The following is a 21,273-nucleotide window of genomic DNA, read 5'->3' as shown; positions in this document are numbered from 1 at the left end:
TTTACCTGTGTAAAATGACATAGTAAATGTCAACAACTACCTGTTATGTGTATAAGCAACATAAGTAATGTTCTGAACTAAAGCCTTTTATCCATTGCTATGTCTATTTATTACTCAGAAATTAATTACAGTTACAGTATTACTTTAATCCTTATGGAAGAACTTTGTAATTTATGGTTCATATATACTTACTTGCAAGTGGAATATGCCAGACCAAAGTCCACCAGAGTAAGCACAATGTGCAATATTGAAGATACAGTTTTGCTGCCCTTCTGCATTTGAGATAGTGTGTTGGAGCTGATTTATTCACCTGGACTTGAGTAGCAGGCAAAGTACAACTGTAGAGAATGAGCTCATGCATTTGTGTGCACTTCTGTCTTTGCTAAGCTTCACTGAAAGAGGTAAGGTGCCTGCCTAGTGCTGTTTTCCTCAGTTTCTTTCTTAATAACTTATAAAACCAACTTCTATTCTAGGATTAAATGGATCTGTAAATCATTTCAATGTGTACTGTAAATGTGGGGGAAGAAAAAAGACTGACTCACTCAAAAATACAAAAGGAAAAAAACAGGTAAAACAGAAACTCCAGATCCAAATACAGATTTCCTAAAGCTAAGTAATGCTTGTAGGTTAGGTTTTGATTTGTAGTCATTTTTTAATAATAATGATAGAAGCTTTCAGTGAAAGGGTTACATGACAGTGGGAAATGCAAACACAGCAGAATTTAAGTGCTGTAGGGGGAACCATGTGTTGAGTTTCATGGAAGGGAATTTTCCAGTTTATTATGATATCAAATGATCCGCTTTGGATGTAATAACAAACTGTATTTTAATAGTAAATCAGAATTATTACTGAATAGTTTTAGAGTAGAAAATTCTGTTTCACTGGGTTTCTATATAGTAGGTATAAAAATTAATTCTTAAGCCTGACTTTTATTTCAATGATTTATCTCAAACATTTAAATAAATATGTGCTTTATAATTCTGCACTCTAGAAAACTGTTGGATCTTCTACTGAATCAGATTCATAAGGAATGTGGCTCTGTTGCATTGTAAAACACTGTGGAGAAGGGAGTGGGTCTATGTCAGCTGTGCTGATGCTGGCAGGAAATAAGCACTGACCAAAGAGCTGCTTCTTACATGTGTATTCTGCTTTCATCAGAAGGGTTTGGCTAGGTTCTAAGTTAAAGTGTCCTTTGAGAGTATGGGAAACATATGTTATCCTGATTCAGTGTGAGCTGTCATTGATACTGAAATTCCTCTTCCATCAGACTGAGATTTGCTGGGATGAGGACCCCATGATTTAATACAGTAAGCCTAAGCCTTTCTATGTTGGATAGAGAGTTACTAGACATGTAACACAAAAAAAGAGGACAAAATGAGGCTCAAAAGTGTTTTGATTTTTTTTTTTCACCCCCCCCCTTCAGTCTGGGTTAAGCCTGTAACCTATTTAAAGCTACAGATAAAAATTCATCCAGAGCATAGTCCAGAATTGCAGAAGTACATTCTCCAGCACATAGAAATACTCACAGTACTAGGAAGCCATGATTTTGAGCACTGTTTGAAGTATAGACAGATAGTCAGCAGAGCCAGTGTTCCTGTTTGTGCCAGATGGTCCGTTAACGTCTCTCTTTCCATATAGTCTGGACTTCGGGAATGACCAAACTTTAATTCTGATAAATGTGTTTTTAAGTTTTGTCTTTACGTTATTTTCTATGACCTTTTGTCATACAAAATTAGGTTGTATTTCACTGCCCATCAAGGCACAAGGTAACAGAAGTGAATATGGCTAAGTGACACAGCAGTGGGCTGCACATCAGCTGGAAGTAGAGTGTAAAACATCAGGGGAGGGAGATGGCAGTGAAAGACGGAAGAAGCCATTTTTTACAGAGGCTCACTGTATGGAAAACAGGTGTTTCAATCTATTTCTCCTTCAGGACTTTCAAACTAGAAGTCATAAATCTTTCCATTTTTAGTTCCAGTCTGTGTTATAGCTCTGCATTGCTGCAGGAGGACTGACTCAGAAGATGCTGCTGAAGAGTTCAGTGGGATTTGTTCTGTTCTTGCTTTTTCATTTCACTGTGTCAGTGATGACCAAAGAGGCAGTGGTCTTGGCTAATGCCCACCTTCTCCATCAAAGAGGCTATGAGAGACTGGCTAACGTCGATGAAAAAGGTACTCATGAAGAAAGTGAGTGAAATGGATGCATGCTGTGTTTTACTTTATTGCTTTTTTGGAACATTTTCAACATACTTGAAAGCTTGCTCTGCAATGATACTTTGAAATATTAACATGTCCTGCCACAAAATCCATATTCTTTAAAGCCCTTGCTCGGCTGCTGCCTAATTCAAGAGAAATTAACTGTTTAAAATATTCATCTAAAATATTTTGAGACAATTAAAGATTTATTCTTTTAACCATCATATTTTGATTATATCTAACACCTCAGGACCTAGATCTCATTGATACTTTGAACTGAGACATTGCTCTGCCCATCTAGCTTGTGAGGTCCAATATAGCAAGTTTTCTAATGCATTTACATGAGTAGATCCCACATAAAATGCAGCCAAAAGGAGTACTGAGGTTGGTTCATTTTCATCCTTGACTGATGGCAATTGAGCATCTATAACATTCACTTTTCAAGTGAATCCCGTAAACAGCCAGCCAAAGTGTGTTGTTTTTTTTCCAATATGTTAACAGAAGCTGTTCTGTTTTGCATTAATAATATTCAGTAAGAAAATACAAGTGTTACTGTATACATTACTGGCCTGAACACCACGATATACTTAAATCATCATTCTGTATAAACTTACAGGATCAGGTCTGTCTACTAGTTGAATGCTTTAAAAATGAGGGCCCAGAATCATGTACAAAGTTCTTCTGTCATCAGGATATTTGATAATTTCTTGCAGATAGTATTGAAATTAAGTATTTTATTCCAGGCTGGAGATGCTATTAGGCAATGAAAGGCCTAAAAGTAAGACCACAGAAAGCTTACATACTTTTGTAAAACTGCTGAGTGGCTTAAAAGCACCAGCAAACTTCTGAACATAAAATATAAAAGGCTATATTTAATACAATAAGGATACTATGAATAATAGTATTTTAACAGGTTTAGGCCAGCTGGACTTTTACAAAACCTATGGTACAATACTTAATATAATAAAATTAAATCAGAGAAGATAGTAGTACACTGTCATTTCAGTAGAAACTGAAAAGGGCAATGACGTCCATAGAAAAGTAAACAGTAAAGTCAAGGGGAGACTGGAAGTGTTTGCTTGTAAGTGAATTTTTCAGTATTATTATTACCTATACTGAAACAAAATAGGAATACGCTGATAAAATTTAATGATAACATGATGTTAGAGAAATGTCAATACAGTCAGAATATTGCACAGGACAAAAAAAAAAAAGGATGTTCTTGAGCAAGACCAATGGGATGAAAAATAAAGTACAAAATTCCAGATTTTACTGCGAGTGAGGATTTACCACTTACAAAGAATCCAAATAGACTAAAATTTAAATTAAAGAAAACTAAGAGCTGCAAATTTAATCCTACATCAGAGATATTTCTAAAAAGACTTGGGATGAATCAATGGCACCATAATGGCCATCTGCAATACTGCATGCAAATTTTATTCACATTCTAGGAGATGAATTTGCAGATTAAAAGCTAATAAAACAACTAAGGAATGGAAGATATATCTTACATTAAATAATATCAGAACTTGTTATCCTAACAGGAATTACCCTAACAAAGTAAAAGCTCACTAAAAGTACAGTTGTCCTCACAGTACATTATGACGTATAACCAGGGAATGAGAATGTGTTCAGTAAAACAATCACAAAGGGCTCTCCAGCCAATGATTCGCACAAGGAAAAGAGTTGTTTTCCAAGTTTGTATTTTAAAATTTTATCTTTGGAAATATTTTTACTTAGTTGTTTTATGACTTTGTAAAAGAAGTTAGGACATTTTGCCACACTTTCCCCGAATTATCCCAGCTTCCCAGAAGAACAATTTGTTTAAAAACAAAACAAAACTTAATTTCTAAGTGAGGTACCTAAATTCCTATTGGTTATTGCCAGGACAGGACTTTGGAGTTCCTGTGTCTGAAAAACTGTCATACTATATAACAGGTGGTCTGTAGGAAGTATTCTGATAGAGTTATTAAAGCTATTATGTCTTTGTTAAATACAAATTACATATTCTCTGTTAAATATAAATTAGAAGTATTCCTTAGTATAGTGACATAATGATGTGCCTTTCAACTCTTTGATGAAGTGAGTGATTACAACCATGTTTTTGAGTAATAGAATAGACACTGAATAACATCATACTTTAAGAAAGAATTTCTCTGTACGTGAATTCATACATACATAAGTGTGTTTTATAGTAAATTATGTTCTGGTTCTTAGAAATCTCAGTCAATTCTAAATCATACAGCATCATGTCTTAGTCTTAGAGCTGCTTGCTATTATACTATAGTAAAAGTTACCGTATAAGCAACTTACATTTAAAAATACATTACATATATATTTCAGACCAATAAAGAGGGTCACCCTAAACCTTATATGCTGTTCGTATCACCTCTGAATCTGCTGGATAGGTGGTATAATGGAAAAAACACTTTCACCTATTTTCCTGATGTCAGTGTTCAGCACTGCATGGTACTGTAGCTTTATCTGCAAATCAGTGGTAAGATCAATGTGGAGATTGAGTGACAAGAACTGTTGCCAAGAATACTCACAGATATTTGTAAGTTTTGTATTAGCAATAACTGCTTTGATAGCTTCCCTTTTTATCAGTGCATGGCATATTGATAGGAATTTAATGCAACGATGGTACAGATACCTGAAGCATAAATCAGTTAAAGAGAAATTAGCTTTACCCTCAACAAATAAATCTATCTCTAGTTATTAGACATAGTGATCTAGCACAAGGCATATGGAATTAGTAACTTGCTGACTATTCAAACTGGAGAAACTTAGGAGGAAAAGGAACAGTCTGTACATACATTTTTTTAACCGTATTTCCATCATAAATGCAAAACCACACTTCCGTATTACAACAGGATAATAAAACCTTATTTGAATTCCTGAAATTTTCCTGCATGTTCTGCCTTCAAATCATGCACCTTTAGCCAAGTAGATGCCCACCAGCTGGTCTGAAGTCGGCCTGAGACCATTTCCAGACAAATCAAGGCGATCATGCACTCACTGTAAAGAACAGAGTTCAATATATAAAATTTACTAATTGAACAGAAATTTACTTTAAAATTCTATTTTTTTTTTCTACTTAGACTATCCAAGGGATTGTTTTGAAATTTTTCAGCGCTCCAAAGGAAATTGCAGAGATGGTCTTTACATCATCCAACCAAAGGAAGACCCAATTGTTGTCTCTTGTAATATGCAGGATGGTGGCTGGACAGTAATTCAGCACATTACAGCCAATAGTACTGTCGATTTTGATAGGACCTGGCAGGATTACAAATATGGATTTGGCTCTGTTCATGACAACCACTGGTTAGGAAACGAATATATGCATCAGTTAACAGGAAGCTCTGTGCAATATGTACTTGGAGTTAAACTTGTAGACCTAAATGCTGAAATTAAATGGGGACAGTATGAACCATTCCTTATTGAAGATGAGAAGTCTCAATACCGAATCAGGGTTGGCCTATACAAAGGCAACGCAACTGATGCTCTGACCCTGGACACAGAAGCTTACCTCCATGACAACCAGAAGTTCACCACCAAGGACAGAGACAATGACAATTACTTTCAGAATTGTGCCAAATTAGAACACAATGGCATTCCCGGGGGAGGCTGGTGGTACGACGCATGTGCTGGCGCAAATCTAAACCGTAGGAATGTGATATACTGGCAGAAGGACTGCAACAAGAAACATTTGTGCAAGTTTGCATGGATGATGGTTAAACCCATTGACCACAGCCTGTTGTATGCAACCAAATCTTGTCCATGTCAGAAGGAAGAACTGTAGGTGAGCCATGGGTCCTTTGAAAGGAACATGGATTCTTTGTCAAGTGACTGAAGTAAAATCACACTGATTGAAAAAGTAATCAGCTGGATTACGAAAATGAATTTGGGACTTTGCAAGGCCTTTATGATACCGTATTGTCCAGGATTGCACCGAAAACTTACAGATAACTACCAACCACATAAGTAAGAATAGAGGTGCCTGACTGAAACTGAGGCCTCTAACAAAAGATTTAAATGACCCATTTTATAGAATTTTAGCCTTCAGAGGATTTAGATATGAAATCCATGATATGATGTCTTGTAGTAGAGATACACACATTTCAGAAGGTTTTGCTCCAGTATGAATGTTCACTGTTAACTGCACATCTTCGTAAGTCATGCAGGAAGGAAATTTCAAGGGAAGTACCTACATTTGCAAAATGTGTATCAAAGAGTATTGTATACCATAGGACAGCATCAGACCTTTCCTTTCTACCTTTAGTGAAAGGTATTTTAATATTTGAAATTGGAGTTAGCCTGATCTCCAATGGCTTCTTTTCCCATTCATTAACTTTTCTTTTTCTCTCTACTTTTTAATGCTCCCATGCCCAATGAAGTATTTAGGACAGTCTTTTCTTCCTTCTTATTAGAGCGTCTTGAACTAATCAGCTTTCTCATTAAAAGCTACTAATCTAAGGCTTACAACTCCTCTGAATTTCTCCTCAAGAAACATAGTGAACACTTTTTTTAAAAAAAATAAGTTGATTTTGCTATTTTTTATTTATTGTTTCATTTTTTTCCTCAGTATTACTGCATTTTATTTATCATGTTTTGGCTTGCTTCTTTCTGTTCTACAATGGGCTTAAGCTTTCTCTTTTTAATACCACTATGAGATAAGAACAGTGTGTTGGCTTTACTTCACATTTGCTAGCTTCAGTTGTTTTGGCAGTCAACCTTGACATTATTTAAACCCTGCCTTTTGTCTGATCTTAACACAAAGAGAGAGACTTTAAATTCATGATGAATTCATCTGTTTAAAAATCAAAAATAAAAGGATTTCAGTTTTGGTAACCTTGAAGATCTTGTACAGTCATTGGAGTTAGTTCACACATTTCTATATCGTTGAAGTAGCTGAATAACATCTGAAGAGGTTTCAGTGTTACATTACACAAAATGTCAGGATTATATTTACAGTGTCTTGAATGTTAGCTTAGATATTTCACTTACAGAAATTCAGGCAAACTGCTTTTTAATTTAAAAGTGGAATCTTTTAATTTCCATTAAAATAATTTACAGAAAATAAATTGTATTGTGTTTTGAGAAGACCAAGACTGGCAGGATTACCTAGGAAGAGAAATTAATTGGGAAATGGAAAAGTCATGAAAGAAATTTTTATTTTTTACAACACACTGCAACGTTTTCAGAAAGATGCAAATATATTATGTGGGTGAGGCCAATATAGCATACATGTGTTTATTGCAGGAGCTGATTTTCCCCCCACTCAAACTGTGTTCAAAAAAAAAAAAAAGCATAATAGAGGAAGCAATGGGTATTAGCTGAATTGAATCTATGTCATTAAGTCAATTTAATGTGGGTTCTGCTGTAACTGTCAGGAAACACCTGAAGTTGTAATATGGATACAAGAAAATCACTGGACTGCTGCTAGTAGTCTCCAATAGCTTTTACCCAAATTCCTGACAAGTTAGCCAGAACACACAGCTGCCAAAAAGGTGTTGTGAAAAAATCTTAACATGGAAGCACACAACTGAAAGCCAGAAGATTCTATCTGATCCTCAAAGGCAAAAGACCTGCTCGGCAGACCCCTTGTCCTGCCTGGAGGGTTTTGGAGGTAAGTAATAGTGGAGATACACTGCATGAACAGCTCAGGCCCAAATCCAGCTGCCCAATACTGGAGTTAAGTGGAGCACTACAGACCACTGCTTACACTGGATTCCAGGATGGGAATTAGATTAGCATGTAATAATAGCTTGTAATAACAGGTCTGCAGGCAAAAACAAGACAGAAAGATCAACAGTTCAAAGAAGGACTTTAATGGAAGTCACAGACTGTGGTATGTTCCATGCTTCTAAACAAAGTAAGGATAGAAATGACTACTTGAACTGGATTTAGGACTAAGTAGTGGATGAAAATAGTTATGAATGTTCCAATCCACTCACCAATAGTTTGTTTTCCTAGAGTTTTTCAACAGAAGGACAAGGAGCTTCAAAAAAAGTGGACTAAATTTTACTTTGTAATTCCTTGGCAAAAAGTTGTCTTCACTGAACGCGTTTTTTTCTCCATCCCTGAACCTTAAACAGTGGATACCCAGAACAATGCTAAGCAGCTGCCCATTGACACCAAATCAGCAGAATCACGGCCTGAAGGACTGGGGATTCTACTTTGCCTACCACTATTTTCTTCTCCCTGTCATAACCCTCCTATCGTCTCTCTCTGTCCTGCCTTTTCTGGGCAGTTGCCTCCTGCCCAAACTTGAAGAAAGGAGGTGGGTCCTGTTTTTCTGTCAGGAGTGTATGGCAGAAATATATATATATATATATAATATATATAAATATATGGTCAAGTATCTTTCTAAAATGAGGAGCATTCTAGGAGGCCTAGAACAATCGGTACATGGCTGACTTCCAGCTCCTGCCATACCTGAAGGGAAGGTATGTTCACCTTCAAACCTACGGTCCCCTAACAGAAAAATAGGTTTCTTCATCTCTTTGCTGCTTTGTGTTTCTCTAAACTGCAGGAAAAGCAAGCACATTCTCACATAAAATATCAAAATAATCGACTCAGAACTTGGCAGAAGAAATATTTTTCCTAAAATAGTATCAACTGACAAAAGAAGAGAGCCTGATAGCCTCTTTCTGGCAGAAATGCTGATTTGTTATTATTTTTCTTTCATAATCATTCAAGTTTTACAAGAGAAACTGCTTTCTTTTGTTTCAGATTTTCATATGCGTAGCCTGAATAATAAATTTTCAGACTTCCACATGACCTTTTCTATGTGTTAGCAATAGATTTAATTGTAATCCAGGAGCTTAGTAAAAATACTCAAACTTCAGAGGTCTAGTGAAACAGGAGCCACCAGCGACCGGGATTTGAAGTACTTATTTAGAAGAAAACTTTTCAAGAATTCAAAAATGTAATTTTTTTAAGGAAGACTGACTTATTTGATACCTCAACAAACACATGAAGAGACTAATGGAATGTAGTAGCTAATGGTGTAACTACTGTCTAAAAGTCAGTGGCTTTATTGAGTGTAATGAGGACTGAAGTTCATAGTCTGATACAGGGCCCAGCAGTGCCTACCAAAACCTGATGAAATACATTTATCAAGACGGAAGAAAAATTGCAAAATCATCCCTTTCTGAAACTAATATTCATAGAGTACCTCTAGTTTTATAACACACTGCTATCAAATTTTCTTTTTTTTTTTTTCTAGATATAGATACAGAGTAAATGTTAAAATCTAAAACAATAATTTTACTGTAATGATCAAAGCTTAAGCTTTTATGACACCTAGATGTCAATTGTATGTGGAATAAACCTTCTTAGTGGATACAAAAGTCAGCAATGAAGATTTGGGATGACCACATAAGAAACAAATAGTGTCTTTCTGATTTGGTAGAAGGAATGCCAAGTATTTAAGTGAAAAGATGCAGTATCCATGTTTTGGGGCTCAAGTTTGGAAGGGCATTTCAAATGGAGAAGCAACTGGCTATACAGAGGATGCAGAAGCATTCTGAAATATGATGGATTCCTTGAAGTCACCATATGCAAACACTGCTGGGAAGCCATTTTCAGAATCATGTTGAAAAGTGATGATTTTTCACAGCTGTTCTTGAGAGGGCACAAGTTTACTCGGAAGAAGGTTCTGATCTGTAGTATTCTGTAGCACAAAATAATGAATGTGGAGTTGTTGTTTTTTCTACTTTTTAAGAAAATCCCTCTGTAATATTAAAAAGGATAAAGCTGTGTGAAGTTTTAGAGCAAAGCCCTTTTCAATAGAGACACCTAGATACATACGTCACAGCAAATGGTAACTCCAGCTTGACTGTTACGTACATCTGAGGAAACAGCTAATTGGTTTTTACTATGCCTGAGTGACTCCTTCATATTACTTGTATCTCTACGGAAAGTAGAGAAAATTAATTCCAAAGGAAAGTTGTATCATTCAGTTTGTTTGCTTGTTTTCTTAAAGCAAACAATTCACACTTGTCCTCTAAATATTACAGAGGAACTTTTAAAGAATGATGTCCAAAAATTCTCATTCAAAATGAAGATTTCAGAAATCCCAAACAATAAAGGGGTGATTTGGAGACTTGTCTTTCCTACAGTAAGTAAGGAAGTAACTTAAAAATTTCTATTCAAAATCCAGAATCTGAAAACAGTCCACAGGTGTTCAATTCTGAGTTTCAAACTGAGTACACAGTTCCATAATAATCGTGTTCTAAGAGAAAACACCATCTTCTAGATTGACATTGGATTATTTAATTGTTGTAATGACTTCTGATTTAGATTTAACATACTTACCACTTATCAGTGCCATTTTTATTCCTTCCGATGTGTGACTGTCTCTAGTGACTTTTGCCTTAAGGTTTATTAGTTCAATTAGTTTGACATAGGTAATGTATCAAATATGACATGGTGGCATTGCCACAGATTTCTTAGAAATTCCCTTTGCGGGAGATAAAATGATCAGAAGAACTCACGTAGAGGTGGAAACTTTTCATGAGGCTCAGCTCTAAAACTGAACATGATCTACAGGGTGATAAGGAAGCACAATTAAGGATTTTGCCTTGAAGTATGTTCTTATCTCTGGATCTAGACTCCTTCAGTCCATATATCCCAATGCAGGTCATACTATGGGTACAACTGAGATGAGGAACAAAACTTCACATGCAAAATACCTTTCAACAATTAACAGCAGTTATTGATTAACATGCGTAGTTCAGTGGAATAATTAGTAACTGAATTATAGAATTAAGTTAATGGCAAAATATGTTCTATCGCATTTTACAGGTTTGTAGTATTTACAGTTTGTGTAGTATTTTCTTTATATCCTTTTTGATTTCATCCTTCCTCAGTTCAACAGAATTCTTCTATACAAGAAAATCCTGTATTTCCATTCTGTCTTGACTTTCCATCATTTGCAAGGCTCTTCATTCTTTGCTAAGTAGTCACAAAAAGTGTATGATTAAAACTAAATTATCTATAAGAGTTTAAAGTTCTGTGAACTCTTCCAAGTCTTCATCTACAAACATAAATTGTATTTTTGTAAAATTAATATTATTTTATACTTTATGGGGATCTGGGATATACAGGGAGCTTTGTGTATGTGCAACAGAGACAAAAATGATACCTCAGCTTCCTTTGTGGGAAAATTTGATATTCATAAATATTTGCATGTGCTGGATCTCTGAAAAATTTAGTTAGGGATGTGTATTTACACACCTATATTGATAATACATACACACACATATATACATACATGCATATATATGTATAAATAAAATTCAATTTTGCCAAAAAGTTCTTTTCAAAAGTTCACAATTTTGAACATAATCAATTGAAGGATCAGTAAAAGTTTCATTAAAAGAACAGAAATTCCTGGTACAAAAAAGACGGGGATCTCATGGAAAAAGTCCAGCAGAGGGCCACAAAAATGATACAGGGCCTGAAGCATCTTCCCTATGAGGAAAAGCTGAGAGACCTGGGTCTGTTAAGCCTCAAGAAGAAGACTGAGAGGGGAATCTTATCAATGTTGATAAATATCTTAAGTTTGGGAGACAGAGGGATTTGGCCAACCTCTTTTCAGTGGTTTGTGTGGACAGGACAAGAGGCAATGGCCACAAAATGGTTCACAGGACGTTCTGCACCAATATGTAAAAAAACTTCACAGTGAGAGTGACAGAGCACTGGAACAGGCTGCCTAGGGAGGTTGTGGAGTCTCCTTCTCTGGAGATATTCATGGCCTGTCTGGACGCCTACCTGGGTAACCTGCTCTAAGGAACCTGCTTTGGCAGAGGGGTTGGACCCGATGATCTCTTCCCACCCTTACAATTCTGTGATTCTGTTAAATACAAATAACAAGATCATTTTACACTGCAAAAGTCCCACAACACTTTTTAAAGGAAGCTTTATAGAGCTTGAACACAAAATGAAAAGTACTAACTCATACTCTAATGAGAATCATGTTTTTTTGTTTGCTTGTTTTTGTTTTTGTTGTTTTTAAGAGTAAACATCCCACATAATAAAGCAACAAACACCTCTTTATATAATTCAAGGTATTTACAATATACCCGGGTTTGGCAATGTAACATCTCACACTGTGAAGTGCTAGCAGCATAGTTTGAGCACACATTTCACAATTACAGCGAACCAACATTGTTGCATCCATCACCATCTATTCTAATACATTTACTGAGCACAGAGTCCATAAACATTTACAGAACACTCTAGATCAGCAGAAGCCAAAACTAACAAAAAATATTTCATTTAATTTCAGATGTAGAAACCAATGCTTTACTTTAGAAACAACACCGCAGCTAGCAGGAACTGTTACTACCTCATAAATTTTGCCTTAAACTACAGCTTGTGCCACAGAGGGACACATTCATTTGCTAAAAATCAAACACAGTTTACTGAATGTCTGATCCAATGTAATATAAAATTACCCACTATAACAACTGACTTGTACATAGTTACTGTACGCAGGAAAAGCTCTGGATAGTGACAGAAAAAAATGATGAAAGGTTCTTCACAAAGACCCATGCTTTCCTTTAATAAGCAATCGTGCTGATGCACAAAAAATAATAGGCACAGTATGGTGTGTTACAAAGTCAATCATGTGAATTTAGAGAACATATTTTTACATTACTACACAGCTAATCTTTCACTGACACAATTTTCCCCTCTGGAGATTGGGGATAAAAAATATTAATTACTTGTACTGTGATTGCTGACATGAAGGAATTATATATCTGTAGGGAAACATGTTGATGGTACAATAATTTAATAAATTATATGAATGATTTCACTGAGCATAATTGTACGTTCAGAATGACTAACACAATCCCTGAATGTGCAGCTGGGTCACAACACCACTACAATGTCCCACTAACATGTAGATAAAATACAAAGATTGACCCAAACTTATACTCCAGAGCATCTCACCCTGAATTTTGACAGAAAGGCTAAAGCTGCATCTGAACCTTGTGACATGGACTCAGTGAGGTACATGGAGTTCTTTCTCACTTATTCATAAACACTTGTTTACTTTAAGACTTCACTTTCTGTGACTCCTGTCACCATTAACTTTGTTTTCACATGGCCTTTTCTGAGGCTTCATGTTTGTTTCCACCACAATGAGCCAGGTTATCAGTTCCATTCCAGTGACTTTGTGTTAAAAGCACCCGTTACGTTTGCACTTACTCAGTTGATGTTGCAGGACTGCCAATCTAACACAGATATCAGACAGGCACATGAGTGTCTATCTATATCCACAGCCCTGGCAAACCTCAACTAGTGGACAGATTCTCAGCTCATTGCTATCAGGCCAGTCCACACCAGTCCCAGAAGCTGCAGCCCTAAGAGAGGCTGTCTCCAAGCCGCAGTACTGGCACATGTGGCAGACATGGTTCCGTTGAACTGGAAGATATTGACAGGAGAAAACTTACATTTTCAAACACCTAATGCTGATTTATAAAGCTATTTAGAGATAAAAGTGCTATGAAAGTGCAAAGTGTCTTTAAAGATTTACATAAATAATCAAAAAGTACTTTAAAAATCTTTCTTCTTTCAGAAATACCAATTCTGTCACTGTTTTCAATAATTTCATAATACACAGGAGAATGTGCAGGGCTTCAATATACATTTTACTTGTGTTGTGCATCATTCCATCATTAAGGGAAACTTTGTAGTCAAGGGGGAGTGCAACAGAGAGATTTCAAAAAGGTTATTCTGTATGTCCTACACTGTAAAGTAGATAGACTGTGTCCATCATGATTTATAGTCAGTTCTGATTTGTACTATTGTCACTATCACATACATTTTTAGAATTTCCTTCTGAGGCATTGGGAAATTGAGAAATGCAAATTCGAGTATTTGCTAACTATCACCATTTTTTAGATGACATTGACTTGCATGATGGAACTGAGATGGGGACAGGATTCTTTATATATAACATACATTATCTATTTCCTCCCCTCTGAGCCCTTCCTCTGTCCCCTGAAAAGTCATCCTTATGGTGGAAATTTTAGAATTAGTACATGCTCCATTGCTTGCTCCATTGAAAAATAAATAGACAATACACTAGAAAGGAACAAAGGAACTGTAAGATGAAACAGTTCTGTGCTACAGGGAGATTTGCTGGATGACCTGATCTGATGACTGGATGGCAATCACACTCTAATATCTATTTGTTTATAAAATACCTACACTTTCTCAGGCTGAAAGAAAGAACAGAAGACCCCAAACATGATATCTTTAATGCAGATCTACTGCATAATCACAAATACCCTGTGCTGTTTACAGCAGCCACTGACTTCTTTATCCCAAACACACTATTTTAATGCACAACATCACTTTTTTTGCTCACTGTTTTTTTTTTTTTTTTTTTTTTTTTTTTTTAACCCCTAGACATATAAAGGAATAGCTTTGACAAGACAGAATTACAGCCCATTTGTTAGGCTATGATGTCAATATCTATTTTTCCCTTTATCGCTCATATAAGAGCAGTTACGGCAGTCTGGTATTGCCCTGCCAGTATAGTTTCTCTTCCAATTTTTTCTTTTTCCACTGGCAGAAAAGCAGCATCTTAAAAGTTTTCCTGAAAGTTTTGTTACAGAGAGCATAACAAATGGGGTTAACAGTGCTGTTCACATAGCATAGCCAATATCCGAGGTGCCACAGTGTCAGGGGAATGCAGTCAGAGCAGAATGTGGAGATCAAAACCATTATATTGTAGGGAGTCCACGTGATGATAAATGCCAAAAGAATGGCACTTAAAGTCTGTGCTGCTTTGCGTTCTTTTATAAGAACCATCCTTTTCCTTTTGGTGATTTGGTTATTTATATTTGGATCCATGCTTTTGATGGAAGGATCCTTTGACAGAGCAGCAGAACAAGGAGTTATTTTTACTTTACGGCAACCATTGTTGGCTTCCTGAGTGCCATCAGCCTTAACCACCAAGCGGAATTTATAGGCCACACATTTTTTATTTTTTTGGCCTTTGGCAGGTGATAAAAAATATTTCTGGGCCTCAAAATCATTTTCTTCAGGTTGGTCTTTGACATCAACATCCTTGCTCTCCCTTTCATTAAACTCTTCTTCGTTATCTTTAGATGGACTTTTGTAAGCTACTTGGAAAACTGAATCAGTGGCAAGTTTATCCTCTTCTTCTGAAGATGCATAGCTGCTGCAGGTGGTTAACTGGTCAGCCTTAGACCAGTCATTGCAAGTACTCGCTGCCTGAGATGCTTTCACTGTAGCTGATGTACTTCGACTAGATGAAGACCAGGAAGCCTGACATCTCTCTCTTTTGACTAAATTTTGTTGCTTGCAACTGAAACAAGACTTCAGAAGAGCTTTCTGAGGCTTTATCATCTCAAACTCTGCCACAGACTCAGAACCCTGAAGTTCAGCAAGGTCCTTGGTACGTTTCTCCGTCTCTTTATAGATGCGGCAATACAAAATGGTCATCACAGACACTGGAATATAAAAAGCAGCAATTGCAGTACCAAAGGTGATAATGGGCTCATATAAGAACTGTATCTGGCATTCCTCAGGTGGTACTGTTCGTTCACCAACAAAATACTGCCAGCACAAGATAACAGGTGCCCACAAAATGAAGGAAATTAGCCAAGCTAGACCAATCATGATGCCAGCTCTTTTGGGTGTGCGTTTAGCCCTGTATGTTAAAGGCCTTGTGATGGAAAAATATCTGTCAAAGCTGATGACTAGAAGGTTCATTACTGAGGCATTGCTAGCTACATAATCCAGTGCTAGCCACAGATCACATGCCAGACTTCCAAGAGACCAATGGCCTATGAGTATATAAGATGTATAGAGGTTCATAGAAAATATTCCAATGATGAGGTCTGCACAGGCAAGGCTGAGCAAGTAATAATTGTTAACGGTTTTGAGCTGACTGTTAACCTTGAAGGATATCATCACAAGAATATTTCCCACTATGGTTATTAAGCTTACAATTGCAGTTACAGTGGCAATAGTAATAACTTCCCACAGGCTATGCCCTTCTAACTGTTTATGGTTGGTGGATGAACTGTTTATAACAGTAGAATTGCTGAATAAATTTACTTCCATTCTTGTTCTTGGTCTATTGTCATGAGGATCTTGACTGTTGCATATTGCTTTCTGCACTTGAAAATATTCTTTTGGAGGCAGCTGTAAATATCAAAGGGAAAAAAAAAAAAAGTGAGAGAAAAAGAAAGAAGCTCATTAAATAGCATAGACTTCCATTAAAGTTACCATGAAACACTTGTAAAGCAGTCTATTAAATTGTGCTCTCTTTCTGCATTGTGATTATTGTTTCTACAGATGTGAACATAAGTAAAACACACAAGTGTATATTCTAGGACAATGTACTCTAGCATCTTATGACATTTCTAAATGCAATCAAAACAATTATTGTTTCATAAGATGTTCAATCATGCCAGCTCTTACATTTAGAATACCTTAGGAGACACTCTACATGAGACAGACATTTAAAGCTTTGCAGTGTAATGAGACAGTGAGTGACAGTGTTGTTCCTTACAGTACTTTGTAGAAGACACGTCAAGATTTCAGAAATTGTCTTTGGAAAATTTAGGGAAGTCATTGTTTTGAAACCATCAATAGAAAGGTAAAAAGAGGGAACTGAGGATGCATGGGGAGAAAGGAACCATGCTGGCATTGGGAAACAATCGGGTGTTAGAAGTGCTTGGGGCAGTGGATGGGGAACTTTTGAGTTAAGCAAGTAGGCAAGGCCACAAATACATTTTTGGAAAAGTAAGTGAGGCAGAAAGGACTTTTCTTAATTGGAAGATCTTGGGACAGGGGAGACTGGTGAGGTGTGGAAGTGCAGTTTGGTGAGTGAATGATAGGATTCAAGACAGAAAGGAATAAACTGAAGAGGAATCATCAATGGATGACACCAGTGACAAATAATGCAACAAAAACAATTTAATGCTGTAGATTGCATATGCAGCAGAAAAACAGAACCACTGTCACTCTATTAATGAATACATCTCTGATGTTCATACAGTCTCTCTAATACGGTGTAATTCTTCACTGCTTTTTTCTCATTCCTGTAAATGCATGCCTAAATTAGGCAATTTGGTTCTTTCACAGATCTCTGATGTTTTTTAAGTCATTCCATCATATCAGATGATGATAATCACTTGTTTGATGCTTAATCTTGTTAGGCTGTATAATTTCGGAATAATCATACAGTTGTTAGATTTTAAAGTCAGAAATGGAAGATAAATTATTAGTAGTTTGTTTATTGGGCATCTAGCCAGTAAAAATCAGGTAAGAAGATCCCCTTTTTTCACAGCAGGTATAGGTTCAGCTAAAATTATCACATAGGTCACTTATTAAAGACCAATTCTAAGTCTTCAGGATTTTCTCTGTACAAGATCTCTATTTTGTAGTTCTTTATATCCATCCATACCCCTACTCTGTTTTTTCATCTTTCATCCTAACTCTCAAAACATTGTTTTATTCAGTCTTGGCAAGTGTCTTGCATTAACTGCAAGCTTTCACAGCCTGTCCTTTTCCCACTTGTCATCATCTATTTTTGTACCAAGTAGTTGGCTGCTGAATATATCAATATTTTATAGCCACTTGTTGAATTTTCAGAAAAGCATCTAATTTTCTTTCATTGTCCTTTTGTGTTATGTTATTGTATTTTAATTTAATTTTCCCCTTCATTCACTTTTGTTATTCAGTATCTCCTACATATCCACAAATGTATACCATATTTCTTCCTATTTCTTCCTCAAACACTCCATAATGATTATCTCTTTTTGTGATGAAATTCAATAATGGTAAGCTGGCTGGTGTACTGGCTATCACTGGCTATCATACTAACCAAAATGGTGCTCCTCCATCTGTATCTGTCTCTTTGTCAACTCCTGTCTTATATTTAGATGTTCATACAAGTGTATTCTGTTTATGCACGACACATATTGGGACTAGCTCAATGGGATTCTAGTTCATGTTTAGGCCTTGCAGCCTAGCAATAATCATAATAATCATAATATATGCATGGTGACCATCTGTATGCTTGTCTCCTATGGCCTCAAGAGCCAGTCTAGCAGCCAAGAATAGTTGAAGTGCCGCTGCAGTCCTAACAAGCCCCAAGTGAGGAAAGAATTTTCATCCTGGTTCTATAATTGACAGACGTCTACTAGAAAAAAGGAGAAGGAGGCCCTCACTTCTTGCTTTCTTCATAACAGCTCATACCAACGAAGGAGCTGACCTTGGACTCAGCCAGCTAAGCTTGAACTTAGTCACCAGAGCTCCTATAAGGGAGATGTGCTCCATGCCCCAACAGCTAACATAACTGAAACACTACTAGTGCTCTACCAGGCTTATTTGGAAAGTTGCAAGATTTCACGAAAGGCTTGAGACGGTCTTAAAAAACCATGAGCTATGAATGTCAAACAGGCACACATATAAACCTCTAATTGGCTGCCTTCTACATTTGCCTAACACCTGGGGTTGAGCAGTCAGTTCGTATGATTATAGGAGATTGTTTGAACTTCTGACTCCCTCCCCCTTTTTTTTTTTTCTAATGATGATACCTTTCTCACAATAATAGAGAATAGAAATTGTGATGCTTTGTCTTTTGTCATAGGCAGCAAGTATGCCCCCCTCTTAGTTCTCTTGCCCCATCTAAAACTAGGAATTAGGATGAAAGACTGCTGAAGCTATCCTATACAGACTGCAGACCACAGAGCAAAAGGAGTAGAAATTGGCATTGCCCCAACATGATTGTTCCTGGCTTGAAATGACTTTTGGTAGGGGCAACAGATAATATGTTATAGAAATTGTAATTCATGTATAAACGGAAGTCAGAGGTGTATTGTGAAGGTTAAGTGCATCACAAAGGGAGACAAAATAAAACATTTGGGGGAGCTGCTAACAGCTCATCTCAGTGGTTCTTATTTACAGTGTTTCTCTCTTGTATTATGTGAAGACTTTTCTTTTTGAAGGCTTTTTACATTCCCCTCCCTACTTATTTTCTTTCTATGTGTAACTCTTACTGCAACAGGGTGCAAGTAATACAAGCCTTTATGTTCACCTACTTTTTTTTTTTTTTTTTTAAGATACATTTTGCTTTCTCTGGTGTTGTTCTTTGTGCTTGGTATGAGTTCTCTATAATCAATGACAAAAACTTAGTCATTATCACCAGGTAAAGCACTCTCATTATCATCATGTTCCCTCCCTAATGGATTGTTTTACTATGATGCCTATAAAAATTGACAGTAGCTAAGCTGCTAGCATGCAAAGATTTCTTCTTGGCATTCTGACCACTCTCATCATCTCCTCATGCCGCATCATCTTTTGTCTCATACTTCCGTGCTAACGCTTTGTGGTGTTACCTTTTGTTCTCTATTTGTGTATCACTCAAGGCAACAGTGTCTCTGAGTGGGTCTTATGTGTGCTATGGTAACATAATTTATGTTAATTGTCTATCACAATAGATGATAATAATAAGGAGATCAAAATTAAATTACAAAATCAAAATGCACATGTACAATATCATGACTTTGCTATGTCTCATAATTATTGATGCATGAACCTCACACTTACGAGTTCTAATGATATTTGCTATTTGTTGCCAAATATTACTGATATTTTTTTCAAACTATCTGTAAGTACTAATTACTGTGAGTTGTTAAATTTGTGCATATAGTCAGCTTACAGTTATCTGCAGGCAGATTGTTCATGTCACAGATAAATTGTGCCACAGATGCAAGCACAGCTTGGGTTCGATAGGGTTTATTAGCTCTAGCTCAGCGCTAGGTCTGCCAGGCCTGTGCTGGCTGCACATGGAATCATTTGGATGTCTCTGCAACGTGCTTGCTAGTGCAGCTCCCCATTACTTGATTTATTTGCTTGCATGTGGCACCGGAGTAATGCTAATTTTACTGGTTTGCTGAGCATTGTGCCCCAGAAGCAGCCCTTAACCATGGGCAGTGGTAGTGCAGAGACACTAGAGCCTATGATTTCACAGTGTGGGAGTTCTGGCAGCATTTTTGCTGTAAGGATTACTGGGTTTAAAAACTCTGCAAAAACAGATTGATATTTTAATGTGTACTGTCAAGTGACAGCATGTGCAGTCAAAACCAATGGAGCACGTGTGATGGAGGGGAATTGAGGAACCTCCCTGGGCCCATCCTGTAGCTCAGACACAGCCGGACAAACTAGCCTAGCTAGAAGGGACAAAGCTGTCCCCCTGTCTGCTGTCTGTATCCTCCATGCTTTGGGAGTGCGCATGGTCACTTCTCAGGGTTTCTGTCACACGGTTTGCATACAAGCAGCTGTCAGCCAGGACTGGGTCACTTTTTTGCCTCCCGTAACGCAGAACACTAACTTTACTCAGCTTTGAGCAAGATACCTATTTTCTACACGTGGAATACATGGTTGTTTGTCTTAAGCACGGGTGGACAACTTCTTTTTTCACTCCTCGCCCTTCGCGAAAGACCGGGCGGAGGTAACCCGGCCGCGGCGGCGCGGTGAGGTGCAGTGCGGTGAGGTGAGGTGAGGTGCCCGCGCGGCCTCCCGCGAGCCCGGCCCGCTGCCGAGGCCGGAGCCGCCGCCGCGCGGCGCCGCCATTTCCCTCTCCCGGCCTCCGCCACCGGCCTCTTTCCGGGAGGAGGCGGAGACCGGCGCGGCACGGGCCGGCCCGGCCACAGGCGGTGCGCTGCGGAGCGCTGCGGAACGGCTCGGCCATGCAGCCGGAGCGGGGCGGCGGCCGGCCCCGCAGGGAAGGCGGGCGGCACGGCCGGAGGCGGCCGGGCGGCGCAGAGAGGCCGGCCGAGCCGGCGGCTGAAGGCAGCGGCAGAGACGGCCACGGCCGAGGAGGAGCCGGGGGCCGGGGAAGAGGCGGCGCTCACGGGCACCGAGGAGGCGGAGGCGGGGGCCGGGGCAGGCGAGAGCCCCGGGGCCGCGGGGCAGCCCCGCCGCCTGCTGCCCACCACCACTACCGGCGGGTAAGGAGGAGGAGGAGGAGGAAGAGCAGAGCCCGCCCTCCGCGGCACGGGAGCGGGGGGAGGCG

The 21,273-nt window shown here is 38.0% G+C and overlaps 3 protein-coding genes across 3 annotated transcripts in view; 2 read left to right on the top strand and 1 right to left on the bottom strand.

Annotated features, from left to right (window-relative positions):
• Positions 1-2,023: 2,023 nt before the first annotated feature.
• On the top strand, positions 2,024-5,997 carry LOC311209509 (fibrinogen-like protein 1-like protein; the record flags this gene model as incomplete). The annotated part of the gene is made up of 2 exons (XM_084286890.1): positions 2,024-2,171; positions 5,297-5,997. 2 exons carry the CDS (start codon positions 2,024-2,026, stop codon positions 5,995-5,997), a joined length of 849 nt encoding a protein of 282 aa, XP_084143016.1.
• An 8,726-nt stretch (positions 5,998-14,723) lies between these two features.
• CHRM5 (cholinergic receptor muscarinic 5) lies at positions 14,724-16,310 on the bottom strand (the record flags this gene model as incomplete). Its single annotated transcript, XM_084288369.1, has 1 exon — positions 14,724-16,310. One exon carries the CDS (start codon positions 16,308-16,310, stop codon positions 14,724-14,726), a length of 1,587 nt encoding a protein of 528 aa, XP_084144495.1.
• A 4,571-nt stretch (positions 16,311-20,881) lies between these two features.
• The window catches only part of AVEN (apoptosis and caspase activation inhibitor), a 97,296-nt gene continuing 96,904 nt past the window's right edge, over positions 20,882-21,273 (top strand). Inside the window, exon 1 of the mRNA XM_084287837.1 lies at positions 20,882-21,208. Coding sequence (XP_084143963.1) covers positions 20,948-21,208 — 261 coding nt within the window. The 5' untranslated portion in view covers positions 20,882-20,947. The remainder of the gene's footprint in view (positions 21,209-21,273) is intronic.

The sequence above is a fragment of the Netta rufina genome (assembly GCF_964035555.1).
Source record: "Netta rufina genome assembly, chromosome: 5".
NCBI classification, from domain to species: Eukaryota; Metazoa; Chordata; class Aves; order Anseriformes; family Anatidae; genus Netta; species Netta rufina.
The sequence above is the reverse complement of the archived record's forward strand: the minus strand, read 5'-3'. Positions and strand labels throughout refer to the sequence as shown.